This window comes from Amblyraja radiata, chromosome 8 (genome assembly GCF_010909765.2).
Source record: "Amblyraja radiata isolate CabotCenter1 chromosome 8, sAmbRad1.1.pri, whole genome shotgun sequence".
Classification (NCBI taxonomy): domain Eukaryota; kingdom Metazoa; phylum Chordata; class Chondrichthyes; order Rajiformes; family Rajidae; genus Amblyraja; species Amblyraja radiata.
Genome location: NC_045963.1, coordinates 16,944,259 through 16,970,383, shown reverse-complemented (window position 1 = coordinate 16,970,383; position 26,125 = coordinate 16,944,259). Strand labels below are relative to the sequence as shown.

At 42.3% G+C, this 26,125-nt stretch overlaps 1 protein-coding gene and 1 long non-coding RNA gene across 4 annotated transcripts in view; one reads left to right on the top strand and one right to left on the bottom strand.

The window, feature by feature from the left end:
- LOC116975903 (lutropin-choriogonadotropic hormone receptor-like) overlaps positions 1 to 26,125 on the bottom strand; it is a 155,882-nt gene that overhangs the window by 49,919 nt on the left and 79,838 nt on the right. For all 3 annotated transcript variants that reach the window (XM_033025279.1, XM_033025280.1, XM_033025281.1), the window contains exon 2: positions 23,928 to 23,999. In XM_033025279.1, coding sequence (XP_032881170.1) covers positions 23,928 to 23,999 — 72 coding nt within the window. The remainder of the gene's footprint in view (positions 1 to 23,927; positions 24,000 to 26,125) is intronic.
- LOC116975904 lies at positions 2,906 to 24,909 on the top strand. Its single transcript, XR_004412808.1, has 3 exons — positions 2,906 to 2,938; positions 18,916 to 18,921; positions 24,814 to 24,909. It is a non-coding gene; the product is annotated as an uncharacterized LOC116975904 (long non-coding RNA).

The following is a 26,125-nucleotide window of genomic DNA, read 5'->3' as shown; positions in this document are numbered from 1 at the left end:
AGGATTTAGTAACATGGTATCAAGACAACAATGTTTTCCTCAACGTCAGCAAGGTGAAGGAGCTAGTAATTGACTTCAGGAAATGAGGTGGTATGCACATCCCAGTCAGCATCGATGGAGCCAAATGGAGATGGTTGAGAGATTCTACGTGTAAATATCACCAACAATCTGTCCTGGATTAACTACATTGAGGCTACGGCTAAAAAGCACAGCAATGCCTCTACTTCCTTAGAAGAATAAGGACGTTTGGTATGTTTCCAACGATTCTTACCAGCCTCCCTTATTGTCCCTTAGAAAACATCCTAGTGAGATGCATCACAGCTAGGTTTGGGAACAGCTCAGCCCAAGCCCTTAAGAAATTGCAGAGTTGTGGATGTAGCCCAGTTCATCACACAAACCAGCCTTCCTCACATCAAAGCCATCTACTCTTCAAGCTGCCACTGGAAAGCAGTCAACAAAATCTAGTACCATTTACACCTCAGCCATTACTCTTCTCCCCTCTCCTGTCGGGCAGAAGATATAAAAACTAGAAAGCTCTTACCAGGCACTTTCTGTGTACCTGTAAAGGGCCTGTCCCACTTGGCTGTCATTTGTGCGTCAAGCAGATGGCGTGCAAAGATTTTGTACATCACAAAATCCTGCGACGCCGCGCGCAGCCGTGCGTCACTGCCTATGTCATCGCGCACCATGCACGCATCACGTGCGGGTCACAATGCGCGCATCGTGCATCGTGACGCGTAAATGATGTCGTGTAAATTACGCGCAAATGACGGCCAAGTGGGACAGGCCCTTAACATTATAATGCTGTAGCACTATATTATGCACTCTGGTACTTTTCGCTTAGCACTGCTTTTTATACTTATGTATGGCTTGATTGTACTCATGTATCAATGATGTTTAACTGGACAGAACACAAAGACAATGCTTCAGTGTATCATTGTACCCATGACAGAAATATTCCAATATCAATACCCAATAATGTCTATCAATCTCTTTTGATTTTATCATCCTACCAGATAACCTTTCAGTGGGGGTGTTACCCTTAGTCATTAGGTATTATTTAAGACAGAGGTTGATAGACTCTTGATTAGTATGGGTGTCAGGGGTTATGGAGAGAAGGCAGGAGAATGGGGTTGCGAGGGAAAGATAGATCAGCCAAGATTGAATTGAATGGCACAAATCCCATGAACACCGTGTGAAGTGCGGGTCTAAAATTGCACTAAAATTGCGCAGTAAATCATTGAACCAGATCGGATACCTACCATGCAAGACATGATGTGTGCAGTTTTCTGCTTATTCCTTTGTGTCAAATGTCGAAACATTTCAGTGATATTTACCAGTATCAATTATATGTTTGGATGCAACTAGCACATGTTTTGTTGCTGTAGCTCGCATCTTCACTCATGTAGAAATACTTCATTTTGCTTGGGATGCCTATTGGTCCTGTCCAAATATCTAAAAACCTATGCAGACCAATGCTATGAACCGACGTTTGTTAGGTGTTAGGCATGAAAAGGGCATTTCCCTTTGACGTGATCAATAATAACCCTTCCAATCATAACCCACTCCTCCACCTCATAGTTGACCCTGACAGCAGGCTTCAGTTATGGTAATCCAAGCCACGTCCACCCACCAATTACAAAACTAACAAAGTAAAAGTAATTGGAACTTCATCCCAATGTCAAATAGTGCTTCTTCCTATACTTTATGTCCTTGTTGAGGCCAAGGAAAGAGCGTTCATGTCGCGGCCCTGCTTTCACCAATCTTTCCACCACCACACGTGAGAATCACAAGGAGCGCAAGACAATCACCATTGTGTGCAGATGCCGAGAAGTGCGTTCAGCTCTGGCTGAACAACTTCTAATCTTCTGTCTGGACTCGACAAGAAGAAGAAGTCCTTGTTTCTCCCTTATTAAATCCATCTTTCTCCCAGTCATAATTGAAGCTCCAATCCTTACTCCATCTCAGGTCAACCTCCATCTTCTTCTGCTTGCTTGTGTTGGAGTAAATACCGTGATGATCGTTGTACATGTTAACATTGTCTGTAACTCATTTTCATTGAGCCCACAGCTAACAATGTCCTGTTTCATTCATTGTTCCATATCTCTCTACATCACCGTCTATACCTCCCGCTTCCCTTTCCCAAGGGGACTCTTAGTCTGAAGAAGGGTCTCGGCCCGAAACGCCACCTATTCCTTTTCTCCAGGGATGTTGTCTGACCCACTGAATTACTCCAGCATTTGTGTCTATTTTCCTTAACATTTCAAGTGCTAGTTTCTGCACAATGCCAAGGTCAGCAGAATGTTATTGCTCACTCCCACTGATCCACTGCATCCTGCATGTCTCGCACACCTTTTCTGGTGCCGCAGAATTATTTGGTCAACATTATTTAGTTAAACAATTAGTCAACAGGGAATTGCAGTGAACTGTATGTTTTGGTAATGGCTCGGCCATCAGAAACTGGCAACATGACTTGATCTGATGAAGTGTATTAAAATAATAGAATGAGTGATTGAAGGAATGATTATAAGCCAATAATCTGATTAAAAGTATAGCTGACATTATAACCTGCCTGTGAAGTGCAAGTTTTGTAAAGCGCTCTGCAAATCACTTACCAGAAAATGATGATCGAAGCTTTACTTTTCACATAGTCATAGAGTGATACAGTGTGGAAACAATGCCCTTTCGGCCCAACATGCCCACACCGGCCAACATGTCCCAGCTATATTAGTCCCACCTGCCTGCGCTTGGTCCATATCCCTCCAAACCTGTCCTATCCATGTACCCGTCTAACTGTTTCTTAAATGTTGGGATAGTCCCAGTCTCAACTACCTCACCTGGCAGCTTGTTCCATACACCCACCACGTTTTGTGTGAAAATGTTACCCCTCAGATTCCTATTAAATCGTTTCCCCTTCACATTGAACCTATGTCCTCTGGTCCTAGATTTGCCTACTCTGGGCAAGAGACTGTGTGCATCAACCCGATCTATTCCTCTCATGATTTTATACACCTCTATAAGATCACCACTCATCCTCCTGCACTCCAAAGAATAGAGACCCAGCCTACTCAACCTCTCCCTGTAGCTCAGACCCTCTAGTCCTGGCAACATCCTCGTAAATCTTTTCTGAACCCTTTCAAGCTTGACAATATCTTTCTTATAACATGGTGCCCAGAGTTGTGTGCCTTGGTGTGCCATTAGTGCCCTGCTCTTCTCAACCTCCAGAAAAGAACTGAGGTGCCTTTCTCGCAGAGCCAAGATTGTGTGCAGCATTTGTAGCATATTATCGCCATTATTTAAAAATCATTTCTATGTGTTCATTAGATGGAAAATGGAAAGAATTTGGCTCTGCAGGTGGGTTTTGAACTAACAGGGGAAATGGGCATTTAAATCATGAAAGAGTTTGGTTGTGTCAATCTCAAAAGATTTTTCCAATTACTGCAGAAACCTAAAACTAGACATTATTAATATAAGATGATAGTTTCTAACACATTAACTGTCATTTTAGCAGAATCTCCGATACCTAGAAAGAGGGTAGATTGTAGAATTTGCTATCTCAACGTCTAATTGATATGAAACAAATGAATATATTAAGGTGAGGCTGCATAAACAAATGAATGTTTTTTCTTGGATGGAACTTCCAGGTGGTATTGTTACCTTGTACCTGCATGTCTTGTTCTTCTTGACAATGCTGCTTATTTGACAGGAGATGCTGTTCAAAAGAGTGCAGGTGAGAATGTTTTGTCTATTTTGTGGACTTTGCACATAGCTGCGAATATACTCCATGGTGGAGGGTGGACATGTTTGGAATAGTAAGCGGTTCAATATTTTGATGTAGCATTGAGAAAGTGAGAACTATACCTCCAGGTGTGTCTGCAACAGAGCCATGCTTTGACGAGAATGTTAGTGATCCATAAAACTGGGGAGGATTCTAAATAGTTGGGGAAAAGAATTAAAGTTGTAAAGATGCGATGAGTAGAAGCAAGGCTAGAGAGAAAGGTATTAACATAGAAATGTAGAAAATAGGTGTAGGAGTAGGCCATTCGGCCCTTAAAGCAAGCACCGCCATTCAATTTGATCATGGCTGATCATCCAAAATCAGTACCCCGTTCCTGCTTTTTCCCCATATCCCTTGATTCCATTAGCCCTAAGAGCTAAATCTAACTTTCTCTTGAAAACTTGGAAGTGGTAGACTGTGACTTGAAGGGATAGAGGGTACAAAGTCTTTAACACAAAAAAGAGAGACAATTTACTGAAGTAGGGAAGCACCAGAGGTGAGAAAAGACCAGGGAAATCTGGCTGCCAACAAATTACCTAGTTGCAAGCTACCCAAGCAAAGATATGAGGTGTTCAAAAGGGAACTGCAGATGCTGGAATATCGAAGGTACACAAAATTGCTGGAGGAACTCAGCGGGTGCAGCAGCATCTATGGAGCGAAGGAAATAGGCGACGTTTCGGGCCGAAACCCTTCTTCAGACTGATGGGGGGTGGGGAAAGAAAGAAGGAAAAAGGGAGGAGGAGGAGCCCGAGGGCGGGCGGATGGGAGGGTGGGAGGAGACAGCTAGAGGGTGAAGGAAGGGGAGGGGACAGCACAGGCTAGCCAAATTGGGGGAATTCAATGTTGATGCCATAAGGGCGCAAGGACCCCAGACGGAACATGAGGTGCTGTTCCTCCAATTTCCGCTGTTGCTCACTCTGGCAATGGAGGAGACCCAGGACAGAGAGGTCGGATTGGGAATGGGAGGGGGAGTTGAAGTGCTGAGCCACCGGGAGGTCATGTAGGTTAAGGCGGACTGAGCGGAGGTGTTCGGCGAAACGGTCTCCCAACCTACGCTTGGTCTCACCGATGTAAATTAGCTGACATCTAGAGCAGCGGATGCAGTAGATGAGGTTGGAGGAGATACAGGTGAACCTTTGTCGCACCTGGAACGACTGCTTGGGACCTTGAATGGAGTCGAGGGGGGAGGTGAAGGGACAGGTGTTGCATTTCTTGCGGTTGCAACGGAAAGTGCCCGGGGAGGGGGTGGTGCGGGAGGGAAGGGAAGAATTGACGAGGGAGTTGCGGAGGGAGCGGTCTTTGCGGAAGGCAGACATGGGGGGAGATGGGAAGATGTGGCGAGTGGTGGGGTCACGTTGGAGGTGGCGGAAATGGCGGAGGATTATGTGTTGTATTTGCCGGCTGGTGGGGTGAAAGGTGAGGACCAGAGGGACTCTGCCCTTGTTGCGTGTGCGGGGATGGGGAGAGAGAGCAGTGTTGCGGGGTATGGATGAGACCCTGGTGTGAGCCTCATCTATGGTGGCGGAGGGGAATCCCCGTTCCCTGAAGAACGAGGACATTTCCGATGCCCTGGTATGAAATGTCTCATCCTGGGAACAGATGCGGCGTAGGCGGAGGAATTGGGAGTAAGGGATGGAGTCTTTACAGGGGGCAGGGTGGGAAGACGTGTAGTCCAGATAGCCATGTGAGTCAGTGGGTTTATAATGTATGTCGGTCAGGAGTCTGTCCCCTGCGATGGAGATGGTGAGGTCAAGGAATGGTAGGGAAGTGTCGGAAATCGTCCAGGTGTATTGGAGTGCCGGATGGAAGTTGGTGGTGAAGTGGATGAAGTCAGTCAGTTATGTGTGGGTGCAGGAGGTGGCACCAAAGCAGTCGTCAATGTAGCGGAGGTAGAGGTCGGGGATGGGGCCCTGGTACGCATTGAACAAGGATTGTTCAACGTACCCGACAAAGAGGCAGGCGTAGCTGGGGCCCATGCGTGTGCCCATAGCTACGCCTTGTGTTTGGAGGAAATGGGAGGAGTCAAATGTAAAGTTATTGAGGGTGAGGACCAACTCCGCTAAGCGGAGGAGAGTGTCAGTGGCTGGGTAAAGGTTGCTCCTCTGGTCGAGGAAGAACCGGAGGGCTTTGAGGCCATCCTGGTGGGGGATGGAGGTGTAGAGTGATATTCCGTCTGGGGTCCTTGCGCCCTTATGGCATCAACATTGAATTCCCCCAATTTGGCTAGCCTGTGCTGTCCCCTCCCCTTCCTTCACCCTCTAGCTGTCTCCTCCCACCCTCCCATCCGCCCGCCCTCGGGCTCCTCCTCCTCCCTTTTTCCTTCTTTCTTTCCCCACCCCCCATCAGTCTGAAGAAGGGTTTCGGCCCGAAACGTCGCCTATTTCCTTCGCTCCATAGATGCTGCTGCACCCGCTGAGTTCCTCCAGCAATTTTGTGTACCTAAAGATATGAGGTGCTGTTCCTCCAATTTGCATGTGGCCTCACTCTGGCAATGGAGGAGGCACAGGGCAGAAAGGTCAGTATGAGAATGGGAAGGGGAGTTGAAATGGTTAGCAACCAGGAGATCCTCTCAGCCTTGGCAGACCAAGAACCTTTTAACACATCTTTGGGAACAAACCAAAAAATGTGGTGGATTCCTGTGTTTCTTCGGGAGGACGTGCAAACATACCATTAACAATACCCAAGGTTAAGATCAAACAAGTTGCAAGACACAAGTATGCCTTCCTCCAAGAGTAAATGAATAAATAATGGTAGTGATTTCAAAATAATGAATGGACAAAACTGAAATCACTATCTATATGCATGTAGCGTTCAAAACAAAACAGATGAACTGCAAATGCAAATAGAAATGTATAAATATAATCTGGTGTAATTATGGAGTTATGACTACAGATGAATATATTGGTACTTTAATATTGAAGTGTACATGACTATAAATGAGCTTATAAAGTGAGGAAGAAAGGGCAGATGAGTGTCTGTTAATTAACCTTTATTTTGCGTATTAGAGAATGATAACCAGAAAAAAACAGGATATGCAAGTTGTTCATGTGAAGGTGAGAAATAATAAAGGCAAAACATCAGTTATGGGAGAGGTGTAAAGACTCCTTCATAGTAACAAATCGTAGTACAGACCAGAGTATAAAGGGGAAAAAAAGTCATCAGTAATGGCCAAGATAGTCTGGCTGAGTTCTCATCAGTCTTCTTTATGGAAGATACAAGTAACATTCCCGAAATAGCTGTAAATCATAAATTGGAATATAGAGAAGAACCTGGGAAAATATTATTCACCAGGATAGTCATATAACCATATAACAATTACAGCACGGAAACAGGCCATCTCGGCCCTACAAGTCCGTGCCGAACAATTATTTTCCCCTAGTCCCACACTACCTACCACACATTCAGTCATACTGAACAAATTGTTGAAACTGTGGGCTGGCATGTCTCTGGGTCCTGGCAGTTTTCATTCTAGGATCTTAAAAGTAATGTCTGGTGAGATCTGTAGGTACATTGGGTTAATTATTGCAGTAGATTGGAAAATAGTAAAAATGTCCTTCTTTTTCAAAAATGGATGGAGGCAGAAAGTAGGAAACTACAGGCCAGTTATCTTAACATATGACGAAGGGAAAATAAGACCACATAAAATGGAGCATGAATAAGTGATTCGAAGTTTAGTTTGATGAATGGTATCATTCATATCTGCTGATCATTAACATCATGACTGGTCCTATATTTATCAAGACCACTTTCCAGCCCTCCCCCATAACCCTTGATTTTACTTCGGAGTCACGTGAGTGACTACGTGAAGAAGGGCCGTCCGTCTGCGTGCGCGTCATTACGTCTGAACGCAACGCGCATGACGGACTGGAGAGGCACTGTGTCCTCCCAGCCATCAGGATCGGCAGGTAAGGAAAGTTGAACTACTTACCTGCGTTCTCTCGGACTTGAAGCTTTTTGTAGTTTCAGAGCCCAGATGTCGAGGAGACGGTCCGCGGGGAAGTCGGCTGCCGAAGACCGCAGCATTCCCAGTAGCGGGCGACGGTCCTGTTCCCGACATTACCGCCGGCAGAACCGGCAGGAAAGACTTGGTGCAGGAGGAGGAGCTCCGTGGTGGTCCTGCGGGACGTAAAAAACACCCGCAAGTCTGACACCCGTTGACTCAGATGAGTCCGGGGAAGAGGGATACCCTCCCTCAATGGAGAGCGTCTGAGGACGACTCTCCCACATGGAGCAACATCTGGAGAAGTTGCTCCAACAATGATCTGCTCCGAAGGAGGGAGCAGTTTCAGCACGGGCCTCTACAGCAGGCCGTGCCAGCAGCCTCACACATGGGGAAAACAAAACAGGCCAGGAGTACCTAGGCAAACCCAATTGGAGGGTAGGCCAGGAGGATCCCGGATGGAGAGGATAACCTCCTTCATGGGTAACGTGTTTAAACGTTCAAAACCTACATGGAGCACCTGATGGAGAGGTGCTCCACAATGATATACTCCAAAGGAGGGAGTTATCAGCGAGTGTAATTGGAAAATAGTACCTGCATTTCCAGCAGTACGTCACGGGCCTTTGCATTACCAGAATTTACAGCGAGCAAAGGAACGAACACTCAGATTACATGCAGGCCAAATTGGCAAAACTATGGATTACCAGCAGAGGCCATTGTTGATAAACTATGGTGGATAACGAACGAGAGACAGCTCAAGGGAAATTTTGCTCGAAAGCCATCGGTGGTTCAGACCAATGCTAGCGGCTAAGGATGGGGAGCCACAAACACAGTCTAGAGCTGTGGGGGCAGATGGAATGAGCAGGAGTCTGTAATTCCCCAACACAGGGAATCAATTACCCAGAATTGTTGGGGGCACAATATGGACTCAAGGTTTTCTGTAGCGATATGCAACCTGTGCTTGTTCAAATTCAGATTGATAACACCACTGCGGTGGCATATATCAATCACAAGGGTGGTGTAAAATCTGTATCTTGCGACAGATTGTCGAACCTCATTTGGCACTGGTGTATCGAGAGGAATATTTGGGTTACAGCGGTCTATCTACGAGGTAGATATAACACGGTGACAGATGCTGGATCACGAATGTTTAATAACAACACAGAATGGATGTTGAATCGGGCAGTATTTAACGAAATAACTACACGATTTGGCATACCAGATATTGATCTGTTTGCATCTAGACCAAACCATCAGTTACCCAGATATGTGTCATGCGAGCTGGATCCAGGAGCTAAGGCAGTGGATGCTTTCTCCCTCAATTGGGGAGGAATGTTTATGTATGCTTTCCGCCAATTTGTCTCACAAACCGATGCTTGACCAAAATCAAGCAAGACTAAGCCACAGGCATATTGGTAGTGCCAGATTGGCCTACTCAAGTACTAACACCACTATCTGAGAGTTACGGAGAACCTCAGAGGCTCAGAACAATCGGTCCTCATCAGCCATAAAAAACCACACCAGAAGGTATCAACTCAAATCATCTCCAGATGGTCAAAGGAGGTAATGGCGGTAGCAGGAGTGAACATTTATATCGTTAAAAATCTCACTCCACCAGGGCTGCATCTACGTCGGCAGCAAGAGCTATGGACGTGCCCCTTAACGACATCCTAGTGGCTGCAGGATGGACGAATGAAATAACGGTCCACCGGTATTTATAACAAACCCATAACCGGACTGGAGGTGTTTGCACGTACCATTTTAAGTACTGTCCCTTAGTTTCCCCCCAAGGTTGGGAGGGGTAACTTTAAAAAAAACTTTTCTTTCATTTAAAGCATCAGTTTCTTTACTTAACTACGTAATGTCTGAATGCTTTAATGCTTACACGCATCCATGGTCAATCCATTCAGTGTGTGATGTTTGGATTCGTAACCGGCGTAAAATCACAGAGCTTTGAAATCTTCACGTAGTCACTCACGTGACTCCGAAGTAAAATAGTAAGATTAAACAAGAACTTACCAGTTTGAAGTTTGATCTTGATTTTATGAGGAGTTACGATGAGCGATTACGTGCCCACCGCTCCCACCCTCATATTATCAAGGTCATATGGAAGTTCAAGTTTTTCACAATCTTACTATTCTCAGGTCTTCTTTTTTATCTGTGATTTAACACGCTGCTTTGAAGATTGACACGCACGCAGACGGACGGCCCTTCTTCACGTAATCGCTCATCGTAACTCCTCATAAAATCAAGATCAAACTTCAAACTGGTAAGTTCTCGTTTAATCTTACTATTCTTCTTTAAATCTATTAATTGCTATCTTAATGAAACACAAGGAATCCTGTGGCAAGCAGTTTCAAAGTACATTCCTCTGAAAGATTAAATTCTTCTTCCGTAAGAGCCATCTCTTAAACATTTTGAAGATATTATTAAAGGCATTGTAATAAAGGAACAATTAAAGTCAATGTGGTTTTGTGAAAATGGAAATTATGTTTGATTAACTTATTGGAGTTCTTTGGAGATGACGTGCTGTGGATAACAGGGGGTCAGTAGATGTACAATATTAAGATTTCCAGAAAGCATTCGATGTTCCCACATCAAAGATCATTGCGGATAATAAAAGCTAATGATGTAGGAGCTAAGGAAAGGTGTGGTAGAAAGAATAGGTGGTTAAAAGAAAGCAAACAGAAAGTAAAATGGTCAACAAGGAATGAGCCGTGTGGCAAATTGCTGAGGCATCAACCTTTTACAATTTGTGTCAATGACTTGGGATGAAGGCGCTTATTTTACGAGGGGCGGCTGGAAAGGCTAGAATTGTATCTGCTGGATGAAAATCAAAATTAGTGCAGACACTAGAAATCTAAATTGAAAATACTGGAAACACTCAGCAGGTTAGGCAGCATCTGCGGAGAGAGAAACATTTCAGATTGAACACCCTTTGTCTGACCTTACAGTGAGGAACTGATAAAGATCTTCATCCTGAACCATTGAGTCTATTTCTCTTTCCACTGCCGGCTGAGCATATAATGCATCTTCTGTTTCTTGTTCACATATGAGATTGATTGAAACATTTAAGATCCTGAGATGTCTTGATGGAATGGAAAAGGAGTGGATGTTTGCTCTGGTACTTGAACTAGGAGACAGGGGTCACTGTTTAAAAATAAAGGGTCAACCATTTAAGGTGGAGATGAGATGAATCTTTTTTGCTCACAGATGGTCATAGGTCTTTGGAACCCTCTTCCTTGGAAAAATTTTGAATAGTCTTAAGGCAAAGGCACATGGACGTTTGATAATGAAGTGGAAGAATGGTTACCATGGGAAGATGCAGAGTTAAGGTTACAATCATATCAGTCATGATAGTGGAGCATGCCTGTGGGGATGATTAGATTATCACTCCAAATATGAATGATAGTAAAATGGTGGACACAAAATGCTGGAGTAACTTGGCGGGACAGGCAGTATCTCTGGAGAGAAGGTATGGGTGATGTTTCGGGTCAAGACCCATGCCTTCTCTCCAGAGATGCTGCCTGTCCCACTGAGTTGCTCCAGCATTTTGTGTCTACCGTCGATTTAAACTAGCATCTGCACTTCTTTCCTACACAGAGTAAAATGGTGATCAGGTCTTGGGGCCAAGAGGTTGTGGGAAATCCCAAATCACTCCCTTTAAGCAGCTTTAGACTTTAAAGATACAGCATGGAAACAAGCCCTTCGGCCCACTGAGTCTGCGCCGACCATCGATCACCCCGTGCGCTAATATTGTCTTACAATTTTACCAAAGTCAATTAACCTACAAACCTGTGCGTCTTTGGAATGTAGGAGGAAACCGGAGCGCCCCGGAGAAAACCCACATGGTCACAGGGAGAATGTACAAACTCCGTACAGACAGCACCTGTAGTCAGGATTAAACCCGGATCTCTGGTACTGTAAAGCACCAACTCTACTGCTGCGCCACCCTGCCACCAGCTTATTGGAGGTTCTGTATTTTCTAGCATTGGTGATGATACCGTCTGTTGCTTGGCTTAATGATTGAATGCATTTCGTTGTCTCTGTACTGTACACTGACAATGACAATTAAAATTGAATCTGAATCTGAAAGTAAACTAATTTGCCAATAAGCAATCAAATTATGTTTCTTTTCCTCTTGTTTATTTCTTTATTTTCTGGTGACATGGCATTCCTGGGCAATTTCCCCCATTGTCATATGGATGCCAATGTTCTAACTTTACTGAACAACTTGGCTGGATTCACAGCTTGTTCTGGAGTGTCGGTCTTCAATACTGCATTCTGGATATTGTCTACAGTCTTTACTGTATCTGGTGTTCTCAACTATGTCCTAGCACCATGTTAGGCGGGCCATATTGGTTTCTAAGATGAGTGCACCTCTTGAGAGAACCAGGCAGGATCATCTATTCAACATTTCAGGATGAATTTGGCTGGAAATTCTTCCGTGTTCTTCTGGCAATTATTGCTGGATCTGTGGCAATGCTGAGGATGCTCATACAGCCTCCTGCCCTGCATATTATCCACCATATACTGACAACGAAATGTGTAAGCACTGCGGACCTTCAACCTGATTTGATGGTTCTGGGATATGTCAGAAAGCCTGGTTCATACCATTTTTAGTTATCTAGCATGCATGACGTCTCGGTACTGTAACCCCTTCAATTCTGCTAGCAAAGGAAATTCATAAAACATGTTTTGACTACAAATACTTGCTGAACAATTGCTTCTGAAAAATTTGTATTAGCTGTACTAAACTCAAAGATGCCTGCAGCCCCTATCAGGATATGGCTTCTATCAATGCACTGCCAGATGGAAATTGCTTTCCTGTGACTTGTTTCTTTGTACATTTTTTTTGGGATCAAAATGTACTTTTCCAAGGCATCTCACTGTGATTTGTGCCAAGAGATAACTTGATTACATCATCTTTTGATATCTGAATGGATAAATTATGTTCAGAAAAGTGAATGGTATTTCTGAACAACACTGCATTGTGCTAATAATCTGTTAACAAAAGGAGAACAAAACCTTTACTTTTTAAATTTATATTTGACCTCGACTGAATCCTGGGAACACCAGGTGTTCTATCTTTGGAGGCCATTGTATCTCCTTGATGAAAGAGAAACTTCTTTCTACTATTTCTGCTGACAGCAGCCTTAAAACTTGACTGTAGCAGTTTCTAAAGTGTGGTGCAGTAAACTAAACTGTTTGATCAGTCCCTCTGTGAAAGTCTGCACCAGAGGATTAAGATTATTGAACTTTTACTTTATAAATATGCATGATCGCAACACAAAAAATAAATTAGAAGAACAAATTCAGAACAGACATGGATATTGTAGGGAAAACTTTGTACTGAAAGGACCAAATTATTTCCCTTGTACCGTAGATAATTGTACTAAAAAGTTTTACTGTTCGAAAATTCCAAGTTTGTTTATAGAGAACCTTCCATTGGAAAATGAAATTAATGGAATAGAATCCACGATAATGTTGGTTGTAAATCTTGGTGTTGTTTATGGGGTAAATGGCCATTTCTCATTTCATTCCTCCTTTACCTGCATGTATTACTACAATACAAAGCCTTCAGGAATCAATACCAGGAAGTTATTTTCTCTGCCCATTCAATGAAAGTAGGGTGTACATTGTAACTCTCGCCTGGATTTTATCCGTGCTTTAAATATTTACCTCCAACTCCACCTGGCTCCTTCTGTAGACCATTCCCTCCCTCCGTTATCTGATTCCACCTATCACCCTGTCGCAAACCCTCCCATTCACTTCTATATACTGCCTATCTTTCCCTTACACTCTCAATCCTGGTGCAGGATCTGGGCCCAAAACATTGTCAAGCACTTTGCCTCCACAGATGCTGCCTGATCCACTGAGTGCTTTGAGCAGTTTATTTTTTTTGGTTATGTTCCAGCATCTGCAGCCTCTGTTGTCTCCTTTTATGTTTTACCTTTTGGATTTGGTTTCTGAGAAGTGGGAGATACAGTAAAGTTCTCAGACATCAGAGGTGGGTATTCTCCATGAATTGTTGCAACCAGTGCTCCCACGTGACGAACAGACAGGGAATTCCAGAATAGTGGCTTACCTTCCCATATCGGAACGGTGAGTGACTTCAAAAGATAATTGGAATTAATAATGCTCCTGGTTGTTTCCTTCTTGGTTTCATTCACCTTTTAGCTTAGCATGTAGCAGCAATAGAAGACACTTTTAGGGTGGGTTAAGGTATTGTTTTGTGTACTATGTAAGAAATTGAATAATGCCTCTCTTCGGAGGCATTTGTGAAAATTTGGCTACATAGTGAATCATAGTTATAGTGGAGATTCCCCAGCAACCATTAATGTATGTCCATGGGCAGTAGGTGAAAAGGTTTGGTAAAATTAGTTGTTGGACCCAAGCACTAAAGGGTCCAGTTGTATTGGCTGTGCTTCTGTTTTCTTGTACACGCTTAATTTCATTGTGGTAAATGGAATTATATTTGGAGGAAAGGACACAAATTGCTGGAGTAGCTCAGTGGGATAGGCAGCATCTCGGGAGAACAGAGATAGATGACGTATCGGGTTGGAACTCTTCAGACTGGAGCGGTCTGAAGAATGGTCTACTGAAGAAGACCTACTCCAAAACCTTTGTGTCCTTTTGTGTATTAACAAGCATCTGCAGTTCCTAGTTTCTGAATTTGGAGTTGTTGTGTATTTCCCTCTAAAAATATTTTGCACACACTTAGCAGCGATTCCATTCCTCAATGCTAACTTATTTATGGGTTTGCTACTTCAGGTGACTTCAAAATATGCTAGGCACTGATTTTAAATAAAAATGTTAAGGCATAAAGGACTTTTGTGACATGAAAATGACTTCAAGTGTTTTTTCATATACTGTTTTGGAAGGGTTGTTGAGTGTCACATTGACACACAGCCAGAGATTTTGGAAGATAGAGTACATACACTATATTTTCTTTACAGTAAAAATTGGAATTCCATCATTTTGAGATAAAAACATCTAGTTTCCTCCTACCAAAAACAAAATGCATCTTTCTGTAACAATATTTGGAAATTTGTGTTTATATTATGATTTGAAGATAAGGGTTTTTAACAGTTAGTTATTTAAAATATTAAACTTGAAATTTATCAAGCAATTTTTAATGGGGACCACTGTATATAACAATTATATCGAAAATAACAACTTAGCGTGAAGCTACTTTGCAATAAAATGTGAAAAATAATTATATTCATATGAGAAATCATGAACACAGCTAAGCCACTTTATTTTCATTTTCTGCAACTACATTTGGGGAAAAAAAGTACTGGAGAAAATACTTGTCTCACAGTATCTGAACAAAGATTTGTAAACATCTTTCCACTTCTTTCAACAGATAGTTACATTTCTCTGCATTGATTGCTACTCGGGTTTTATCTTTTCTGGGTCATACAATCCTAACACAATGGGCTGCCTCAAAGTGAAGGAAAAATGACTGTGATTATTCACTTGAAATGAAATGAAAGCCACAGTGCAAAGTGAAGTCTGAAAAAGTAGAATCCTTTCCAGCTGATGTATGTAACGGCATGATGAAGTGAATATATAGATACTATCTGCCACCAGATCTCTCTGCATCTGCCTTGCTAGCAGCAATTACTGTCCAATGTCACCAATCATTCATATTATACAGAACGCCAATCTCACTTGCCCTCACCATTATCAAGCTGGGGTAATATAGTTTGGTTTAGAGACACAGACCCTTTGGCCCACCGAGTCCACGCCGACCAGCGGTCCCCGCATTGTAACACGATCCTACACACAATTATAACAAGCCAATTCACCAACAAACCTGTACGTCTTGGAGGAAACCGAAGATCTCGGAGTAAACCCATGCAGGTCACGGGGAGAACATACAAACTCCGTACAGGTAAGCACCCATCATCAGGATTGAACCCTGGTCTCTGGCGCTATAACGTAGCAACTCTACCACTGTGCCACAGTGCCGCACACAAGTAGGTGGGTGAAAAAGTGGAATGGAACCACCATGGGATCCAGTGATAGGAGGCAAAGGTGGGATAGAGCTTTGTCTCCAGTTAAAGCAGTCTGATATTCAGTGTAAATTTGGAACATATTAAAATTATCTAAATGACAGAAATATTAGTTTAAAGTATTTCAAAAATAAAAATAAAATACATTAAAAATACTTTGTAATAATCAGAATAAATAAATTGTTAAAACATGAGTTACCTTCCCCTGTGCATCCTAACCTGCAGATTAAGATCCCAATGAAAGCAGTGAGGCTTCTGGTCCTACACCCAGGGTGATGGTGCAGTGGATATGTGTAGCAATTGCCTTGTGTGAGCTGAGGAATCCCTGCAAGTCTGAGCTCCACAACCTGACTCCATGTGGAGTTTACTACGGAGCACAGTGACTGACGCAGTCCATCAGTCACTTAGTGGGCCTCGGGCATTCACGGTTGGTAGGTAGTGCATTTGCAGATAGCAAAACCTACTGAACTGCCAAGGACAGAAAAACAGCAATTCTGATCAGAATTGCCAACTCCTGATAACAGGATTCATTCCTATGTGTGCTTAGCCACTTGAGAAAATTACACTGATCTCCTCTGCTTCAACTGGTTGTGCAAGGTGTATAAGTTGACATTGCTTTCACTGTAAATCTGTACGGAGACTGGTGGGGGCATGGATCTCATTGCCAGGGATGGTGGTGGAGGCGGATATGATTGATAGTGGCGTTCAGGGAGCTTTTAGATAGGCACATGGAAATGAAAGGAATAGAGGAATATGGATCATGTACAGGCGGGTGAGACCTCTTTAATTTGGCATTGTGTTTGACACAAACATTGTTCCTGTGCTGTACTATTCAATGTTCTATTTCTATGTTCTATATATATAACTCCCATAGATTATGTGTGCTTGTTTCAATGGTAGCTGATGCACACAGCTGATTTAAATGAAAGCCTTTTTGAAATCTTGTAGAAAAGATTAATGGAGAGCAATGTACATTGATAAGAAATTATCAACAGAAAAAATACACCTTTTGAAATACCAAGGTTTCACAAGACAGTATTCCAGTTTATTATGTTGGATTATAAATTGGATGTAAAAAAAGAGGTTGCGATTCAGTACAAACAGATTCCTGCTTTGTACCTGTTAAAAGAGTTGCAGTATTAGTAGGAACCTCTGCCTTCTAATTCATTCCAATAAATCTGTGTGAGTTCCTGCTTTCAGTGAAGGATTTTTGTTTTTAGCAGCGGGTAATAGTCAGTTCACATACTGTATGTTCCACTATTTCTTTTGGATGTGCATAATCTTTAAGCGTCACAATTTCCAAGAAATGGGAGTCAGTGTTGGACAAGATTTCAAATTTAGAAATGCTTTTACATAAACAGTCATTCACTTGTTGAAATGTAGGAGGACATAAATATTTTAGTCAAGGTCGGTGCATGATCTCAGAACACTCGTGTTTCTAATAATACTGACAGCTGCGTGATTCCATCCATAATATTTGATGCAAAGACTATCCCCATTCCTCTTCACTTCTCATATCTACAAATCAGCCAGGCTTGTCCCAGAGGAAGCCTGTAATTGATTCCAGAAACCTGAAAACCTATCCCAATTCCTGTTAATTCATTCTGTTGCTTCTGTTGTCTGTTGATCAGGACTTGTTTCTAAGCTCCAAGATGTTGTTCACCAATAAGAATACACTGCAATTGCCTCAAAATCTGATTGCATAGAGCCACCTTTTAAAGGACAGATGTCAACAGTAAGTTCATTAGTGATAGGAGCAGAATTAGACCATCCGGCCCATCGAGTCTACTCTGCCATTAAATCATGGCCCATCTATCTTTCCCTCTTATCCCCATTCCCCTGCATTCTCCCCATAAACGTTGACACCCTTAATAATCAAGAATTTGTCAACCTCCGCCTTAAAAGTACCAAATGCCTTGGCTTCCATAGAGTTCTGTGACAATGAACCACAGATTCACCACCCCATGACTAAAGAAATTCTTCCTCGTCTCCTTTCTAAAGATACATTCTTTTATTCTGAGCCCCTGCCATCTGATCCTTGACTCCCCCATTACTAGAAACATCTTTTCCACATCCACTCTATCTAGGCCTTTCACTATTCGGTAAGTTTCAATCAGGTCCCCCCCTCATCCCTCTAAACTCCAGCGAGTACTGGCCCACTGTCACCCAACACTCTTCATACATTAACCTAATCCCCGGGGTCATTCTCGTAAACCTCCACTGGACTCTCCAAAGTAATGTCAGACCACTAGAACAAAAATGATAAGGGGTATTTAAGCAGATAGCAGCCTTTCGAACATTTCTGGGTCTGGTTTGTGTCACTTAAAAGGTTTGCACGTGAGTTTGTTCCAACCTGTGTGTCAATCATGGTAAACCACAATTAAAAGGTTTCATGATAATTAATATAAATTCTCAATGCCCCTCCCATGAACTCTAATCATAAACCCCACCTCAGTCAGTTCAACATTTTTATCAATTGTTCCATCTTTTAACTTAGCCCATCTAATTACACATTGGCCCTGCCCAATACCTCCCAACAATCCATCTACCAAACCTCCACCTTAACCCATTTCCTTCTTGGCACTGACCCTGGGATATTGATGGTGAAAGACTTGACGGTTGTCATGGTAATGAATGTCAATGGTGGGTGGTGAATGCCTGGCAGTTTTGTGGCATGCATTTTATTTGCTGCTTATTTATGGGCCTGTCGCACTTACACAACTTTTACGGCGACTGTTGGCACCCATCATAGGTCGTTGCCGGCCACCAAAAATTTTCAATATGTTGAAAGTCCAGCGGCGACCAGAAAGACGCAACGACTCTTCAGGCGACTGAGGAGACTACTCACGACCATACAGACGACTCCCCGGCAACATGTCGTGGGATGAAGCCTATATGGTCATGAGTAGTCGCCTAAAGAGTCGTACCTGGATTTTCAACATGTTTAAATTTTTCGGCGACCTGTAATGACCTATGACGGGAGCCGGCAGTCGCCGAAAAAGTCGCGTAAGTGGGACAGGCCCATTAGCAATGACTGAATATTGTCTTGGACTTACTCATACAAGCTTTGCGTGCTTCACTTGCGAATAAATATGAATTGAATTTAACACCGTGCATCACCAGTAACGCAGCCACTTCTGACTTCATGATGGAAGAGAGGTCGCTGATGAAAAAAGCTGAAGGTAATTTGTCCTGGTACACAACCAAGAGAAACATTTGAAAAGATATTCTGAGGCTCAAATTAATAACTTTCACCACTTAAAAGATCTTCCATTGTATAACATATGGTGCCAGGCTCTGCAGTGTCTTCCTCTCCGGTGTATATTAACCAGTTTTACCCAAGTTATTTGATGCCACATAGCCCGATACCACCTTGATGTCACAGCCAGTCACTCCCACCTCACCTCTGGAGCTCATCTCCTCAGTCCATGTTTGTGAACCCAGGCTGGGCTGAGGTCTGAACGTCTGTAGATTCATAAGATGCTGATGAGGTCTTGAATCCAAGTGGTCCTGGCAAAATCCAAATTGGACACCAGTGAGCATCTTTTTAGAGATTATGCTGTGCTTGATAGCATTGTTGTTGATACTTTCCATCTCTTTGCTGAGCACTGAGAGTAGACAAATTAGTCAGACAGGATTTGCCCAGCTCTTGACCAATTTTCCCAGTTGAGTCCAACCGCACCCATCCCCCTCCCCCCCCCACTACTGATCTATCCCAAATGCTATCCCCAATGCCCTTCACTCTTGTACCTTGGTCAGTGGTTATCCTGTAATTTGGCATGCAAAAGAAAGGCATATCTCTGAAATATGACATGTTCTGGAGAATTCGATGCTTTGATCGATTTTGCAACAAGCCCATAAATGAAATAATTGTGTCTCATTACACATTACCTTCGATCGTCTCACAAGGTGTCTCGGCCAGTTCCTTCGAACAGGGAAATATCATCATAGGTTTTGCAGGATCATTATCAAATAGAGTTTAATACCTTATCAATTAAGAGGACATTAATTAGGTATGTTGCAAAGCCTACCTGAAGCGTCGTTGAAAATCTGTCGCTGCGGGTGTGCGGGATTTTGGCGCCGTTTAGAGGGGGCGGGTTTAAAACGCGATTTTCTCTAGGCTGTTCAAATCGAAGATGTTCAGTCTAGTTAATTATTAACGGAAAATCGCTGGAAGACCCCGTCGCAAAAGCTATTATTAGTTTTAAAGGCCTCGTATAATAGTTATAGTAGTTTAAAAATCAATCTCTAAATCCGCGACCAACGGCAACCGCAGGATCTCATAAAGCAAATAACTGAAGGTAGGTTGTATATTTTTACATTAAAAAGGGCTTCTAAAGATCCCTTTATACAAAGTTTAATATTGCGAGTAGCTCATTTTGGGCCCATTATATCCCGCAGTATTTTTCTCGGCATTTGGGGGCACAAATCTAGCGCAATGTGAACGTTCTAAACCAGCGCGTTCCACAGGATCCCACTGGAAAGCTGATTTAAATGGGCATTTATTTACAGCAATTGAACACTGAATTCCTTCCATTTGGTCTATAAATTAATGTAAATGAGATTTAAAAATCATGTTTTATTGTGAATTATTTGTGAATATTATTTGGACATTTAGGCTATTTAAAAATGTTAATCATTTATTAAGAAATGGATAGATGTTTAGATCTAGTAATTGAAGTCTGAAATTAGCTACAATTAGGTAACTAACTAATTATATGCTTTAATTTCAGGTCATCCAAGTAAGATTATTTTATATTTGTTTCAGAATGCTTCAATCTATGATAACTGAAAATTTCATTCAGTTCTCTTAATTTTTAAGAAAGTTATGGGCTTTTGACTGTTCACGATCACAGCTTTTTTGTTATGTCCATAGAAAATCAATAGGGAACAAGATGCTCATTTCCGAGTATGAAAATGGCCATAACTTTTTAAATACTTGAGATATGAAAGTGAATTAGGTGTCAAATTAAACTTATTTTTATGCTTTATCTGATGGGATAAATTACAGACTTGATTTTTAAAATCTCAAAATGTTGTAACATTGCTACATTAATACACATGTCCAGATGGTTTAAAGGAGAATCTTTTTTTAAAGTATATTTCTGTATTGAGATTTGGTGAGGTCATTCCAAACCCTTAGGTTGTGGCATCTGACAGTTTTGCCACCAAAGGTCAACTGGTTAAAATTGAATGTGCAATGCGGCTCAGATATTATGAAGGGGACACAGGGAGAGTAGGAACCAGAGAGAGACCTGAAAACAGGGAAAATAATTTTAAGATTTAAGAAGGAACTGCAGATGCTGGAAAATCAAAGGTAGACAAAAGTGCTGGAGAAACTCAGCGGGTGCAGCAGCTTATATGGAGCGAAGGAAATAGGCAGCGTTTTGGGCCGAAACCCTTCTTCAGACTCACTTAAGATTTATGTGTTCTGTAGCATGGAGACTAAGCATAGCAGCAAACTCTGAAGAAGGGTCTCGACCCAAAATGCCACCCATTCCTTCCACCCAGAGATGCTGCCTGTCCCGCTGAGTTACTCCAGCATTCTGTGTCTATCTTCGGATCAAGCTCAGACTGATAGGCGTATCAAACATTAGTAACTCAAGTTGAAGGTGTGAGTGAAAATGATGTGAGGGAAGTCGGGGTAGTGTGAAGTATGAATTGGATAATCGGGTCTATAATCAACAATGGCATGGATCACTAAGGGAAACTGCTCTAGTCTTATCATGCCTCTACAATAAAATTGTTTCAGAGTTACAAACTAGATTTCACCCTCATCTTGCAGAAACAAAGTACTGCAGATGCTGGTTAAAAGGACATAAAAGGACATAAAGTGCTGGAGCAACTCAGCATCTCTGGAGAACTTGGATTGTCTGAAGTCTGAACAAGGGTGTCGAACTGAAACATCACCTACCCAAGTTCTCCAATGATGCCGTCTGACCTGCTGTTATTCCAGCACTTTGTGTCCTTCACTCTCATCTTGTATGTTCTAGCCTAAAATACAATGTGAGGCCAATTTCCAGATTCCATTATAAAAACTGGAAAATGGAATATAGGCCATCCTTCAGAACTTGACTTTCAAAGCTGAAATATTCAGGTTTAATGATCCATGGAAATATATCCTCGATTCTCCTGAAAGCTCGTTTCAGGAGGACCTAGGATACCTAGAAAGAAAACTGTGCTTCCAGGGCCAACCTTAGATGAAATAACTTGTTTGAGTAGTTTTTAAGCCTTCCAAAAGGCCTTGGTTTTTACCTAGGCCAAAATAATCAGCTTCATGAAACAATAAAAGCCTTTAGATACATTTTCTTGTTCCCTGCCTGGGCGAATATCTGGTAGAGCTGTTCACATGCTCTTTACAGATTTGAGCTGCTTTTCATTCTATTCCATTGCTGTCCCATTAGCTCCTCAAAGGTCAATATCCAGAGCCGAGGGAAGGAACAAAGGACCCGGCGTGGGGGGTACCCGACCTGACGAGGGGGAAGAACAATGGACAATGGAGGACCCAGTGCGGGGGGACTGTCGTGAGGAGGGGGAGGGAGGAGAACAAAAGGGGACCTGGCACGGGGGTATTTTGTAACTTTTTAAGCACCCTTTATGGGTGACTATTTGCACACCTTGGGTGTGCAAGCAGAGACTTGTCACATGTGACAATAAAGTCAATTCAATACCATTTTAATCCTGGTTATAATGGAATCAAAATCTGATGTGTAGATTAAAGAGAAGTGTGGCTTCTGGCCTTCAGAATGCAGCATGCCCCCGTTATGTCATTCAGCACCTAAAGCCTCCAGCTGGTAGTGTCACCCACAGCAACACAGGTCAACAGGCATTACCGAAGATGAACATTTATAATATGGATTCCCAGAAATTGGAGATCACTTCTTTTGGCGCACTTTACAAATGCTGATTACAGTGCTGGTGCCATATCAGAGAAATGCATGGAAGTGGGCAACATTGCATAAAATGTCTCATGCAGATCCCAGTGGGAGCTACTGTGAGAAGCTCACAGCTGCTGAATGATTTTTGTGCTGATCACTGGTAAGAGCATGAGGCATTCAAAGAGCTTTCCCCATGGCAACCATAGAACAGCTGCAAAACAAGGTTGCCATGGAAGTGAGAGAGAGAGATGGGGGGGGGGAGGGGGAGAGGAGAGAGAGAGCGAGAGAGAGGGAGAGAGGGAGAGAGGGAGAAAGAGAGAGAGAGAGAGAGAGTGTGGAGGTGGAGGAGGAGGAAGGGGAGTGGGAGGAGGGAGAAGGAGAGGGGGAGCATCCAGCATCTTCCGTGGTCCCCATGACACTACAAGGTTAGGGATGACAAGAGACTGGGATGTGATGTGCTTTACATACAGAGGCTGTAAGCAGTGATTGGAGAGCAGTTTCTATCATTCTGACCATGGAAAAATCCGAGACTGACAGAGACTACATGCAAGTCATTTGTTTCATGGTGCCAACCCTGTAAATCCTTTTTCACTGCTGAACCCAGTGCTACAGTATGCGCTGTTGGTTTTTCCACAAGTGACGAGCAAAGGCCATAGATCACATGCAAAAATGCTAATTGATGAAAGCAAGGGAATAAATGTTTAGTGAAAGAATTGCAATGTCATAATGCTGATGCCAGGAAAGGCCAGTGTACCACCTTAAATAGTTTGGCTAATTTCCCATGCGCATGGTTTGAGCCAGAAATGATCATGAGCGCAATTTAATGTGCATAGTACAACCTTTATACATGATCTGCACATTCATAATGATGATAATTGATTCAGATTATAGGCTAGAATATATTTTTAATGTCCGTTCTGTAAAAATTCTGTTAAATAACAATTCATAGTCCTAAGGTGATTTAATTTTTACATTGTCATGTCAGCTCTTTGCCTTTAATCTCTTTTCCTTGCCATCATCCTGCATTCTTTTGAATTGCTCTAATTCAGATATTCAACGAGTCCTGTTAATAACACCTATGGGCTCTGATTTTCCATACTATGTAGCAAACCATGTCCTATTGACTTCTGTATATAAATATACAATATTCCTTTTGGTTTCTTTGACAGTCTTAAATGCAGTAAAATCACACTGAGGAATGAAGGAGAAAGTATGATATACTGTTGCTGTGCATTACAATTGTCTATAAACAGTCAAGCAAAGCCATAATTGGATTTTCAACACATTGTGCACATTAATCTAATACATACATGCTTGTTAGGTTGTTGAGTCCAAAGAACGCTCCACTTGGAATGATGTGCAGACTGGTGTATTTAAATATCCTGAATATGGAAGAAAAAAATGAGACATCATTATCACAATATAAAGATTTGAAACCTTGTTTGGAGACACAAGAAACTGCATATGTGCTGGAACCTTGAGCAAAACACAACGTGATGGAGGAAATCAGCGAGTCAGGCAGTATCCACGGAGGGAATGGACAGGCAACATTTCGGATCAGGACTCTTCTTCAGACTGATTTACATTGTTTATTTGGCATCCACTGTTTATTAAAAATCCACAGATTGTTCCCACCCATCAATATGTAATGTGCAATATGCAATTGCAAATTTGCCAATGTCTTGATCACTGGGATTATGGGGTGTATTTAGTTTAACACAGTCCAGACCAATGTAAGTGTGTGTAATTAAGTTGAATAGAGTTTTGGAACCTGTCCTAAGTTTCTTGGGACAGTCCATAGCAAACATGTCAATGTACATACCATGCATGACCAACAGTGTTCAACATCACTTCAGCCAAAGGAGATTAACTTGACAATAAAATTCAGGCACCACTGCAATAGTGCACACAGCTGTAGTGCAAAACTTTAAAATAGATGTAAAGGCTATATAGAGGGAGCAGAGGAAATTCCAGGATGGGTGATTTTAGTTGCCTGAAAGATTTAAAGCCGAATTGTTTTGCTTGGAACAAACGAGATTGTGAGGGTATTTGATAAAACTATATCAAATCATGATAGACACAAAATGCTGGAGTAACTCATCGGGGCTGGCAGCGTCTCTTGAGAGAAGGAATGGGTGACGTTTCGGGTCGAGACCCTTCTTCATCCTGAAGAAAGGTCTTGACTCGGAAGATCAGTCTGACGATGGGTCATGACCCCGAAATGTCACCCATTCCTTCTCTCCAGAGATGCTGCCTGTCCCGCTGAGTTACTCCAGCATTTTGTGTCTATCTTCAGTTTAAACCAGCATCTGCAGTTCCTTCCTACTTATAAAATGAAGAAGTGTATCAACAGAATAGATGGAAATTATTTGTCTATTCTAGGTGGAAGAATCAAGGACCATTGAATGAAAGAGATTGGCAAAGAAGCTGAAAGTGATACGGGTAAAAGCTGTTTTTTCACTGCGGGTGGTCTGGATCTGTCATGCACTGTCAGGGACAACACTTTCCATGGCAGTCAAGAGGGAGCTAGATACAGATCAGAAAGGAAAGGATTTGTCGGGCTGAGTGGGACTAGTTTCTCTGGATTCACTGGGGCAAATGCCATAACCATTCAATTATTCTGTGAATTCATAAATGCAAATGCGTAAGATGCAGTGTACTTTCATGATATTTTCTCAGCTACAATTTAGAATATAACACTCCTATGTGAGTTAGAATTGGTAGGTTTATCCCAGTATAAAACAGTCAGATGTACAATCTTTTACTTCGATGATTCACAGGTCACAACAAGAACTGAAATGAGAAACATGCATCATTAAAAGGTGGTCTACTCTTTGTATTTTTTCTGCCAATTACTTCAGTGATCATCTGTGTGCCACAGAGGATTTCTGGTATGCAAAATACCAGAATGATCCTTCCTCTTTCAATGTCTTTGTAACACAAGTCTCTGTCTGCATCACAAACACAGCCATAACAGGAAATTATGTGTTACAGAGGTGAGGGCAGAGATCTGATAGTCCTGACTTAACAAGACGCTCATGCCTTCTTACTCTGTATTAAGAAGAAAACCCATACTGATGTTTAGTAGCATGGAAATAAGAGGGTGGGGCTTGAGGATTAAAGTAAGATGTCACAAGGTCAAAAGAACCAAACAAAGCTCTTCGCAAGACAAAAGTTCAGAGCAGTATTGACCAGACTGCAGTTTATTTTACATTTCCCTGGTGTTAAGAAGGATTGGCTGTTCTGACAAACTATTTCATGCTGCACTGAGCATTGATAAACCCATTGAATTCAGAATCCAATATCCTTGTATGCACAGACTTTAGATATTATGTGTTCCCTTATTAAGACTCGCACTAACACATTTCATACACATACTTCGGACATTGCAAATAAATTTACAGCTAATTATGTAGTTCCTTGCACAGAAACTGAATTTAGACTGAAGAAGAGTCCTGACCTGAATTCTCATCAATGCATGTCTTCTGGAGCTGTTTCCGTACCTGCT